Consider the following 12,372-nt stretch of genomic DNA (forward strand, 5'->3'; position numbering starts at 1 on the left):
AATACTGCTACTTTAATCTAACAAATCATCCGATTAAAAGTTCTATTGAATCTTAGCAAATTTTCTTTATCTATATATATATATATATAGATATTAAAAAATAACAAAAATACGATACGATAAAAGACTGTAAAAATATTAATATAATATTGATATGTTATTGTTATTCGATACTCGTGTAATATATTCGAAATCTTCAACAATGTTGAATAAAAATTTTCAGTTTCTCCTCCAAAGTTGTATTCCTATGACCTTTGTTGCTATTGCTTTATCGATATATGTTCATTTTTGATAGAACATAAATTCAGCTAAGAAAAATAAAAGTAAAATTGTTAACTATCTTCTCGTAAAAGAAGGAAGAAATATCAAGTTCGTCATTGCCTACTCAAAAGTAACTGAATCCATCGTACGATTTTCAGTTACTTTCGACAAGCTACCGAAAACCTATCAAGATTTCGAGCCGAAAGGATTTTTTCGAAGGGGAAAAATATAATAAGAGAAGAAAATGAAGGGAAATGAAGAAGAAGAAAAAAGAATAACACGAATAAAATAAAAATGGGGGGAGGGGTGGGGAGGGGACCTGGGAAGGAAAAGCCGAAAGAATAACGCTCATAACGTCGTGCATCAACCGTTTTAGAGATTTATTTTTGCGAAAGCGTATGTCGCGTATCTAAGTACGTGTGCGAACATGCTATGTATGCGACTAAATATTTTCATGTATATTTGCGCGTATGCATACGAGTAGAGAGAAAACGGAAAATAGCAAAAAAAAAAAAATATAATAATAATAATAATAATAATAAAGAATAAGAGAAAGAATAATGATTAGTTAATTCAGAAATTTATATAAAAGCGACATGAAATGACATAGATTTAAAGATGCAGAAAAGAAATTAGCGAAATAATTAAATAAAATCTCCCACTAGCTATTGTTCAATTAGGATTAATTATATTAATACACGTTACATATGCATATATGTGTACGCGATATTACAACTCTGTTCATTTTTAATATGATACGTATAATATAACAGGACAATTTTCTAGTTCCTTAATTGTAATATGATCAATTGGTCGTATATTCGTATATCGAACGGAACATTTTTTAATCGAATAAATTTGTGCGTGCAAAAAAATATGATTATTTATAGAAAAATATGTGGGGAGAAAAATTCATCGCGTTGTATTCCATGCTCTTCGTGCTCTTCTTTCCTTTTTATATAATACATAGATTAAAAATGATCCAAGATTTTGATTCTTTCGTTTTTCTCTCTTCTTTTCGATTCGTGTATCATGATGATTTCGCACTTCGGTCGTTCGCACTGGCAGTATTGTTTTACGGAAGAGCAACGTATTATTAAGATATAAATATGTATATATATATATATACACATACATATGCATATACATATTTAATATATATATATATATATATATATATATATATATTACACACACACGTGTATATGTATATGTGTATATTCGTATCTATACATATACCTGTTATACTTTCTAAGATGTACATTCATCTTGTGCTCATTAATAATTAAGGATAAAGACTATATAGATATATCTTTTATTCGTATATAATCACGCTGTATAAATTAAATAACCTCATTAAAAAATTAATATATAAGATTCTAAAATAAATTTTGAATTTTTCTCGCTATTCGGTAGGATAAAAAATAGCATAACATGAAAGAAAAGTAATTATAAATATAACGTAACTTTTTGCCTTCTGAAATATACAAAAAAAAAAAAAATAAAAAAAAAATAAAAAAAAAAAAAATTAAAAAAAAAAGAAAAAAAAGAAAGAGAAGGGAAACGAAGAAAATTCTATTTAGATAAAATAGCATCGATATTTTACATTCGATACTTGTTGACGCAAAATATAATTATTATATCTTAAAACAGGAGAAGCAATAAGCAAAAAGATGACAGTAAATATCGCGGTTAAATTAGAACTGTTCTAAAAAAAAACCCGATTATATCGTATAATTTTTATAATTTCAAAATCGCCCAGTATTCAATCCGTTTTTAAATAATTTTTTTTATGAGGAAAACACGGATAAGACGGATATTATAAATCGTGTCAATTTATTATTGAAAACACGAATACTATTAGTCAGTTAATATACCTAATGAATTGAAAAATGGAAGGAAGAAACATTTTACGATGATAGAATTAAGAACGATATGTAGTAATTATATGTAGTAATTAAAAATTTCTCTAAACTTTGTATCATTGTATATAATTAATATTTTCTTCCTTTAATTTAATTCAAAAATAATATTCTTTTATATCTTATATTTTATAACGATTTTAATTTATCGTCAAAATCGTTTTCGATATATAGTATTTATATTATTTTATATCGATTAAATATAGAAATCAATTTATGTATAATCAATAACATAAATAATTTTTCTCTTAATTTATTCTTAATTTAAATCATAGTTTTTATTAATTACAATACATAATATTAATAAATATTTGAATAACGTTTTGCTCGTGATGATATTTATTAAACTTATCCAACAGTAAACTATTTCTTTTTTTTTTTCTTTTTCTTTTTTCTTTCAATTTTATATTTTATCATTAAATAATTAATGATTAATTTGATATTATTGATATCAAACAATAAATAAATATGCACAAAGTTACTTCAACAAATGTAAAATGTACGTATTTAAATACACAAATGTCAGAAATGTAATAACGAATGTACATAAATTATATTATACTTATATATATATATATATATATTATAGACATAAAATATCGAAAAACGAAATGTAACAAAAATAATATTTCAGGTTGATATTCTTTCCATTGTTAAATAAATTATCAAATTTATCCAATTTATTATTTCAATTATTATATTTCTCGATGTTAAAAGAAAAAAGATTTTTTTATAATTATTGAGAGAATCGTCACATACAAAGAAAATTCATTATATTTCTTCAAAATCAAATGTTCATCTCTAGATAATATTTGCTTATTATAATTTCAACCTAACTTATAATATTTAATAAACAACATATACAATAAATTTGACATTATGCACGATATTATAGACATAAAGAGATAATATTGTAATAACTTTGTTCACATCTGTTTCTCACATTTTACAAATTTCTAAATTATACATATACAAATATCCTTGAAACCCTTAATGGTACCCAACAATTATTTGAAATTATATAATAATTTTTACATTATATAATAATATTTTACAAAAAATTTTGATTTATCAAAATCTGGATAAAAAGTTCATAATATATTAATATTTAATAAGAAAATGAAAAAGTAATATAAAAGGCTACTACTATGAAAAAAATATAAAAAAGGATAAAAAAGAAATGGAAGGGTAAAACAAATATTATGTCGCGAAAAATGAGATATGAAAGATAAGTTAAAAATGATGAAATTAAAAATATAAATTCTAAAAATTTAGTAATTCTTACAAATTCGTGCTATTATATTTTTTCATTTTTTATATTGAATATTAAATATGAAATAGCATAAACTTTGTACAAATTATGTTAAAAAATAGAAGAATAAAAAATAAAGAAATAACAATAGTGTAAAAAAAATTATAACCGTTAAGGGTTTCTTTAATAGAATTAAAGAAAATTAAAGAAAAATGTATTTTACAACATCATTTATCGATGTAATAAATTTTGTTGAATTTATTGCCAAAAATTTTACTATACTTATCTGATTTATCACAACTTGAAAAATTACATGTTTCGTCCTATTTTTTTAAGTATATTATACATCGTTATCGTTAAAAAAAGGATAAATTTCTATAATGAAATGATAATTGCAGCTAGTAAAATTGAAATAATATTTACTCATTATGTGCTTCTGATTATCGTGATATATTTCTTCCTAAACTCTATAATTTCTTCCTAAAGATATATATATAATATATAAAATTTCGAGACTAATTCAATGATTTTATCTTTTATGAATAATATTTATGATTTAAACGATTTGTGCCATAAATTTTATGTCAAAACAATATAATAATTATAATAGCATGTATACAATGTGAAAACAAATAATATTTTTCTTTCTAAAAAAAGTTTTAATAAATGTCAACATTTGTTGTATATTAAAAATTTATCTATACTATTATTATTATGATTTTTACTTAAGATTTTAATATTCTTAATAAATTTATTCTTAGATTAACAGTCTCTAATTAACAGTCTATAACAGATTATCAATATTTCTTGTACTAAAAATGTATCACAAAAAATTTAGTAATATTTCCAATATATATTTCTCTCTTTACTATATTATAGTTATATAGTTGGTCTTAACAATAACAATAACATGCCTTGAAAACTTTCTGCACTTATCAAAATCTTAAATATTAATATGTACGTATACGTATGTCGATAATAATCGTAATAGAGTCGTATAGTTTATAAAATAATTTTGCATATTTTTCGATTTTATACATACATACATACATACATAATATTTATATAATTTTATTTCGAATAATCCTTTTTAATTTATAATAGTTTAAAAATTCATTTAATCGATGTATTCATGACTATTACATAAAATCTCTTTATTTTTTGTAATTCGACTTTGATTAATAATTATTTGAGAGCATATATAATTTTATAACCACATAATAGTATAATTTTATAAACACACAATATATATATATATATATATATATATATATATATATAAAGTTTTTCATATATTCAATCCTATACGAAAATTTCGTTATTTTTATTTTTATAAAATATAAAACTCTTTATTAACATTCATTTTCAGAAATATCAAATATTAATATTTATTTATTAATTGATAAGTAATTTTACATTTTATGATTAATATCTTAATAGCTAATTGTTGTGTTGATTAAAAAAAAAAAAAAAAAAAAAAAAAAAAGACATAGATACTCTCTCTTTTTGTTTCTTCGTGTAACAAATCTTTTTCGTTTCAATATAAAAAATGCAATTTCATATTGAAATCATATAAATTTTTTTTCAGCTAATATTTCAGATGCTCAGAAATATTAAAATAGATGATATATTTATCAAATAATAATTTTCAATTAATAATTGAAAAATATTTACTCTACTTATCTCTGTTCATCTTGCTGTTTCGATCTATTTTATTTTATTTTATTTTATTTTTTTCTAAAATAAGGATTGAAAATGATGAAAAAACTATACGGCTCAAATTTTAATAAACAATAAAGGTAACGAATGAAATGATAATTTATTCTATTGATATCAATGTTGTATTTTTCTTCTTTTAATAATTTATTATCTATTCTTAATAAATTTTATAATTTTTTATAATTCTTAACATCTTTGAACACTAAATATCTTTAAGCTCTTTTATCTATTTTTATCTTAAGCTAAGTTAAAAATTTGCATTATTTTTTTAATTATTTCTGAATATTTTATATCATCAACAAATTCTAGTTTATATTTATATATATTTATTGATATTAAATGTACGTGTGTGTATATATATATATATATACATATAAGTACAAAATTTACATTATATTGTTATTATATTTATATTATATTATATTTACTAAAATCATTTTTTTTTTTTTTTTTTTTATTAAAACTTTTGCCCAACTACTTCTATACTAAGATCTTTAGAAAAAAATTTAAAAAGAAATGAAGATTTAAATAACAAAAGTCGAGTCAAATATAATGAAATAACCAATATATATTACCGATATATATTATATTGGATACTGAAGTGGCTTGTGCAAAAGTAGAATATTAGATTTTTATATATTATAATATTATTAATTATTTAAATCTAATAATTAATTAATTAATTCAATATATAGATTTTGTGTGTGTGTGTGTGTGTGTGTGTGTGTGTGTGTGTGTGTGTGTGTGTGTGTGTGTGCGTGCGTGCGTGCGTGCGTGCGTGTGTGTGCATGTGTATGTGTAACAATATAGTATAAAATACTAATATTGTACAAAATAAAGGATTAAAAATCAAAGCACAATTCATCATTTTATCAAATTATATTAAGACTAATATACATGTAAAATATTTAAGTACAATATTGGTTACAAAACATGATATATTAATTAATTTGCTTTTATGTTTTAGGCATATTTACTATTAATTAAAAGTATTAAATTTGTTATAAATAATGGTTAACGATATAGTAGTTTATTATTATAAATAAGATTGAAATAATTTGTGTATCAAATAATTAATATATTAAAGTGTTGATATTATACTCGTTCAACTTGAGTTTTAATATATTTTAAATAAATTTTCTAATTTTCTAATTGCATGATAAAATGAACATTTGTGAAGAACATATTAAAGAAAAAGTTGATGTGTAAACTATAAAATTGTATATATATTTTATTCTATACAGCAATGTAATTTTAATTTATCATTTATTATATTAAAAGAAAAATATTCCAGAATTCGATGTTACCGCATCATATATAAAGGTATTATGAACTGGTTTATATTGATTTGTGACAAATTTTATAACTTCCTGAGCTGCAAGACCACCTAAAAATGCTGATACCGAATGCAATTCTGCTCCACCAAATCGACAAAATTCATGGACATAATCATCTTTTACCAATGGTCCACATCCCCATTCGTTTAATAATTTTGTTATGCATGCCTAAGAGTAAGAGTTAATTAATTATATTAATTATATGATAATTTTTATTTTCGTTATATCGTCTCTTCCACCCCTTCTGATATCATTATTTTATGTAAAAACATACTTTAAGCTTAACAATGTCAGGTTCTACTTGATCATCAAATTCTCCAGGATACGAGTTATATTCTGCTTGAAATTTTTCAACCCCCCTAAGAACAACGTAATAAATCATCATACTTTCTGGATTTTCTAAACTTTGCACTGGAAAAAATAATATGTATATATATATATATATATGTATGTATATATTCTTATGATATATAATATTCTGTATATAATACTCTTTTATTTATCAATCTATCTTTTTTTTATATATATATAAAATTCTTTTATACTACAATATAATAAAAAAAAAAGTTTTCGATAGCAATTTAATAATACTTTATCTATAGACATTTTACCTATATCGCTTGTATCAAAAGTTTTAGAATCATATTCATCCGCGATACACGTTCCTTTTTCTACGTGTATATTCGAAGCATGCCTGCAAAACAATTTAACATCTCTTTCGGAAATAGAATCAGATGATTTTCCCAATTGTCGTAATAATTGTAATGTACGTCGCCATACTGATTCTGCATCAGCTATCGCTTGTTTGTAATAACTAAAATGGACAAATATGTTTAAAAAATATATATATATATATATATATTATATAGAATTAAAAAAAAATATCTTTTTAATAAACTTTTTGTAACAAAAAAAATCTCACATTTGCTGAAGTGTTATATATTTCTCTGTATCTGCAGTCATATCTGGCAAAGTACCTTTTAATGGTAATAATCCAGCTCCTTCATTTTCAACAAAATCCCTTACCGCTTTTGCTATAATCCAGAATGAACTGCTCTGAAAATATTTTAAATCAGTTTAAAGTTATATTATCGACTAATTTAATCGACACTTTCTTTCTTCTACCTTAGCTGTTAGATTAATACATTGATCATCATTAAGAATATTCATCACATTATCTGGAATCTCAGTATGTCCTACACATGTGTTAACAGCTTTAATAGCTTCTTCAAAATTTTCTTCGCTATTCGCAGTGTCATTCTCATCTCTTCTCATTGCCTCTTTTATCATTTCTTTTAATTGATGTTTTTCTTTATAAGTTTTAGGTAAATCCTTTTTATGTAAAGTCCATTTTTCTAGAAATTTATATAATATAACTAAGTATGGTATATGAGAATGATTTTTAAAACTCAGTTCATCTAAGTTTATGGAATCAAAATGTTTTTTTAATATCTCAAATGGCTTGTCTAAACGTAAATCTGGAATTTCATTATCTGGATGTGTTTCTATAACTGTATGTTCTTTTACTTGAATTCTCATATATGCGATAAATCCTATACTTCTACATACTATTAAAGGTATATTTAATTCCCAAAGTCTTTGCGACAGAAGAATTAAAGATCTGAAAATTTTTCCTTTTGAAATGCGCAATTTAGAATAATATTGAAAATTTTTGCCACATTATTATTGGTTGCAATGATTCTTACTTCTCTGATAAGGAAGTGGCTACGACAACAGTAAAATTGTTAAAAAAATCTGGACTATTACATAAAATTTGTTCAGGTTCCTCGTCTATATAATCACCTCTAACATCTGAATTCAGCTCTAAAAGCATTTGCGTTGCTACTTGTGCCCTCGATTTTCCTACACTATCTGCTTCTAGAAAAAAACTGTTAAGATATAATATTAAGACATATGATAAATGAAATAAAAATATTTTCAATATATGTTATTAAAACAAGATCAGTGTAATTAATATAATTAATATATACATACTTTGCACCGATATCTTCATTAGTAATTTTCTTGCCATCTACAATTGTAAATGCTCCAATACCTGGTAAGACTACAGATTTCAAAATTTCTGTACCAAGGCCTGTAGCATTTATTACACAAATATGTGCTCCTTCTAATGCAGCTTGACCATGATCACCCCATAACCTATATTTTATTGACATTATATATATTATTTTTCTTATATATATATAATTTGGTTAAATTATAAAAAGGAATTTATAAAAAGAAAATTTTCTTACTTATTTCGTATAAACTTAACTCTGATATAAAACAATTTAAAATTCCAACTTATTTAATTAACTTCAATTAAATTTATCATTCCGTGATAGGTTAGACATTATATCTACATACCTCAATTGTCTATCATATTTTCTATTTCTTTCAGATTGCTCTGGCGATTTTGGTGCTGGTGATGCCATAAGGATAGACTAATAAGAATGAAATAATGATATATAATATTTTACTTTGGACAATGTAAAATATTACTTTCGAGTCAAAGTTATATTCACAACAATGCTTACTCTTATACTTATAAACTTCACGAATCAACACAAATGAATCAGTTTAACATAAAATAAATTAAAATATTTTCGATCGATCAAAATTAAAAAGTTTCTAAAATTATATAATAAAATTAAAAATTAATAAAAATTAATAAAAAAAAAGAAAATAAGATTTTTGATATTAATTGAAAATGAAAGAAAATCAATAAATATATAAATCTCTAAAATAATTTCTTATAATTTATATCTTAATTTGCAACTCGTAAAATTTAAAAGTTTAAAAGAGTAAAAATCCATACATAATTCGGATCTTTTTACCATCAATCTATTAATTCAATTCATTCATTCATCGCTATATAATTTTAACAATATAAATAAGTATGTAATTGATCTGCTATTGAAGTGATCATTTTTTCATCTTTCTCTCCACCGGCTCTATTTTATTAACATATATATATATTTTTCCATTTTGGCGGGCATTTTTTCTTACTTCATTTGTAATTAAATACAAGTATGTACTAAATAGAAGTAAACTTCAATTTGTATAATTTCTAATAAATATACAGACATCCGTCTATTTTTCGAATTAAGTTATTTTCTCTATGAATCCTGCGAAATGTACCGTTTTGATTATAAATTAAAAAATAGATTAAAAAATTAAAAATTTTAGAGTATCAACGCCATCTTGCTTGAAATTTTATAAATATTCTAAGTTTTGATTCATTAACAGAAATATAAAATATATATGATTTAGGAATATTTAATAAGATTACAAACATTACGAAAGAATGGATTTGAAAAAATCTTTGATAACATCTTTTTTTGATAAAATATCTTAATATTTTTTTCTTCTTTTATTGCCAATTCAAACTTTCATTTGTTTAAAATTTAAACTTTAAATCCCACTGCTAATTAGAATAGAAAAAGATTAAGAATTGATTGTAACGCCATCTCTTGAATATCAAAAACATCACTTCAAATTATTCGAAAGATGACGATAATTCTTATTCTATTTTACTTTTGAAACAGTGTTTAGAAGATGGCACTGATAATCAATTCTTATCTTATCTGTATTTTTTATATTATTTATCCTTCTTATGTACGTTTAATCTACGGTATTTCTAGAGATAGCATTGATTTTCAAATTTTTACATCTATCTCTATCTTTTTATTTGTTATTTTTGTCTATATTATCTTTACTTTATAAGAAATATATAGAAATATATATATTTATGTGCTTAAAAAGACGGCTTCGATATCTGATCAATTTTTTTTTTATCTTTTAATGATTAAAAATGTTAATACTAAAATCTTAAGATAATATTATAACTTATCATATTATAATGTTATGAATATATATATATATATAATATAAGTTCAATAATTTTTAAAAATCTTAATAAAACTAATATCATTTTTAAAATTTCGTTTGTAAATTATCATATATATTATATCATAGTAAAATTAAGTTTATATGTATGGATATATGTGTGTACAATCTATCTTTTGTACAATCAATTCATATGACAAGCATAAACAATTTTCTATTTGAAATTTTGAACTTCGTTTCTTATATGGCAAACCAACCTTACACGATGTTTTTAAACGAAAAGTTTAAAGTTATTTTCACTGTACTATAAGAATTTTCAATTTTTACAAAAATGGTAGGTAATTAAAATATGTTAAAATGCAATCACAAAAGTATCTTCAGTTAACTTTGGCAATAATTAAACCACATATTGTTAAATCTCCTTTTGTGCTTCAGGTAAGAGGATATAACCTAAATTTTACGCAATTTTATGCGATATAAATAAGTACTACATACTTACATAAGTAGTACTTAAATTACTTACATAATAACTTTAAATGGCAGCAAAAAAAAAAAAAAAATGGGGTTGACAGAACTGTTGGTTTTCTTTCCTTTGAATAAAAATACGGTAATATTTAAGTAATATTGTAATTTTCAGAAAATTCGAGATTTAATAATTGACAATAATTTAAAAATTGTCAGATCACGCAGGACAATAATTACACAGAAAGAGGCGGAATTATTTTATGAAGAACATAAAGAAAAATTTTTTTACAATCGTCTTTTAACATTTATGTGTAGTGGTCCATCAGATATTCATATTTTAGCAGATCATAATGCTATTGTTAAATGGAGAAATTTAATGGGTCCTACAAAAGTATACGAGGCACAATACATTGCCCCTAATACAATTCGAGGAATGTTTGGTTTATCAGATACAAGAAATGCCACACATGGTTCTGGTATAATTCATTCATTTTACAAAAATTTTGCTTAATATTAACTATATATTATATAAATAAAAATTATTCTTCTAGATTCTGTGAAATCTGCTGAGAGAGAAATAAGAATATTCTTTAAAAACTTTGATTTACAAAAATGGTATGAATATGAGGAAAAATATTATAATTTAGGTCAAGTTCATTTTGATCCAATAGCATTTTTACATACTATTGATCAAAAATTTATAAATAGTAATAAAGGACAAATTATAAAGTGAATATTGCAAATAGAGTACCTGACTTTTATAATTTAATAGATATTTAAAAATATAGACAAAAAAATTGTGTATGTTGTATTATACAATATAATTAAATATAAATAGATGTATATACATATATACAAACATATATCTTAATATAAATAGTGCAATTCAATATCTATCAAATATTTCAAAAATAAATTCAGCATTTCAGTTGAAAAACAATGAAATAAGTTTATATAAATACTATTTATTATTTTTTTATCTTATATGTAATCTTATTTTTCACTTGTCCTATAGTTAAGATTCAAAATAGTATTGTTATTAAGATTAATCTTATTTAAATTTAATCAATGAACTAAATTATAAATAACCAAATGAAACAAATATCTTTTTTTTTTTTCTATAAATGCACACATATATATTTAGTTCCTTCAATTTTTTAGCTATATGTACTATTACATATGTGAGCATTTCAATTGAAAAACGATTAAATCAGTTCCACATAATCAGTTCCATTTATATAAACTTATTTTAAACTCGCTTTCAAGCATAATCGCGGCGTATCATCTTATAATACTTTTTACTTTTAGATAAAACTTAATTTTATAAATAAAATATTTTATATCTAAAATTTTTATATCACATGTTAAATAAAGCTTAAAAAGAAAAAACATAACTATATATATATATATATATATATATATATATACATATATATATATACGCGCGCACGCGCGCGCGTGTGTGTGTGTGTGTGTGTGTCAGAATTAAAAACATAATCCAAAAAAAGAAAAGGAAATCATTGTTATCTATCAACAACTTTACCATTTTGTTAACATCATTATTCTA

The 12,372-nt window shown here is 22.5% G+C and overlaps 3 protein-coding genes across 12 annotated transcripts in view; 2 read left to right on the top strand and 1 right to left on the bottom strand.

Annotated features, from left to right (window-relative positions):
- Positions 1-9,600, top strand: part of Nca (neurocalcin homolog) — a 54,293-nt gene extending 44,693 nt beyond the window's left edge. For 2 of the 3 annotated variants that reach the window (XM_086908298.1, XM_086908296.1), the window contains exon 6: positions 8,893-9,600. The gene's annotated coding sequence lies outside the window, so the exon portion shown is untranslated. Of the gene's footprint in view, positions 1-419; positions 527-8,892 lie in introns of those variants that run through there. The other variant, XM_086908297.1, reaches the window with a different exon arrangement.
- APP-BP1 (Nedd8-activating enzyme E1 regulatory subunit APP-BP1) lies at positions 6,015-10,792 on the bottom strand. 7 transcript variants are annotated; one of them, XM_086908291.1, is made up of 9 exons: positions 10,598-10,792; positions 8,859-8,935; positions 8,487-8,651; positions 8,198-8,380; positions 7,617-8,112; positions 7,414-7,547; positions 7,103-7,305; positions 6,766-6,902; positions 6,015-6,659 (listed from the first exon to the last, which is right to left on the bottom strand). In XM_086908291.1, the coding sequence occupies exons 2-9, from the start codon at positions 8,924-8,926 to the stop codon at positions 6,429-6,431; spliced, it is 1,617 nt and encodes a 538-aa protein (XP_086764417.1). In that variant the 5' UTR covers positions 8,927-8,935; positions 10,598-10,792; the 3' UTR covers positions 6,015-6,428. The 7 variants fall into 7 exon arrangements, with proteins under 7 accessions (XP_086764417.1, XP_086764418.1, XP_012350542.1 ...); XM_086908292.1 differs by having other exon boundaries at positions 8,198-8,369; positions 10,598-10,736; XM_012495088.3 differs by lacking the exon at positions 10,598-10,792 and adding an exon at positions 9,329-9,503.
- LOC100871015 (nucleoside diphosphate kinase 6, mitochondrial) lies at positions 10,421-11,676 on the top strand. 2 transcript variants are annotated; one of them, XM_031920508.2, is made up of 3 exons: positions 10,421-10,674; positions 10,978-11,281; positions 11,357-11,676. In XM_031920508.2, the coding sequence occupies exons 1-3, from the start codon at positions 10,672-10,674 to the stop codon at positions 11,536-11,538; spliced, it is 489 nt and encodes a 162-aa protein (XP_031776368.1). In that variant the 5' UTR covers positions 10,421-10,671; the 3' UTR covers positions 11,539-11,676. The 2 variants fall into 2 exon arrangements, with proteins under 2 accessions (XP_031776368.1, XP_003690966.1); XM_003690918.4 differs by having other exon boundaries at positions 10,507-10,775.
- Positions 11,677-12,372: the final 696 nt, after the last annotated feature.

The sequence above is a fragment of the Apis florea genome, unplaced genomic scaffold (genome assembly GCF_048593485.1).
Source record: "Apis florea isolate Af1SG1 unplaced genomic scaffold, ASM4859348v1 contig_3068_pilon, whole genome shotgun sequence".
NCBI classification, from domain to species: domain Eukaryota; kingdom Metazoa; phylum Arthropoda; class Insecta; order Hymenoptera; family Apidae; genus Apis; species Apis florea.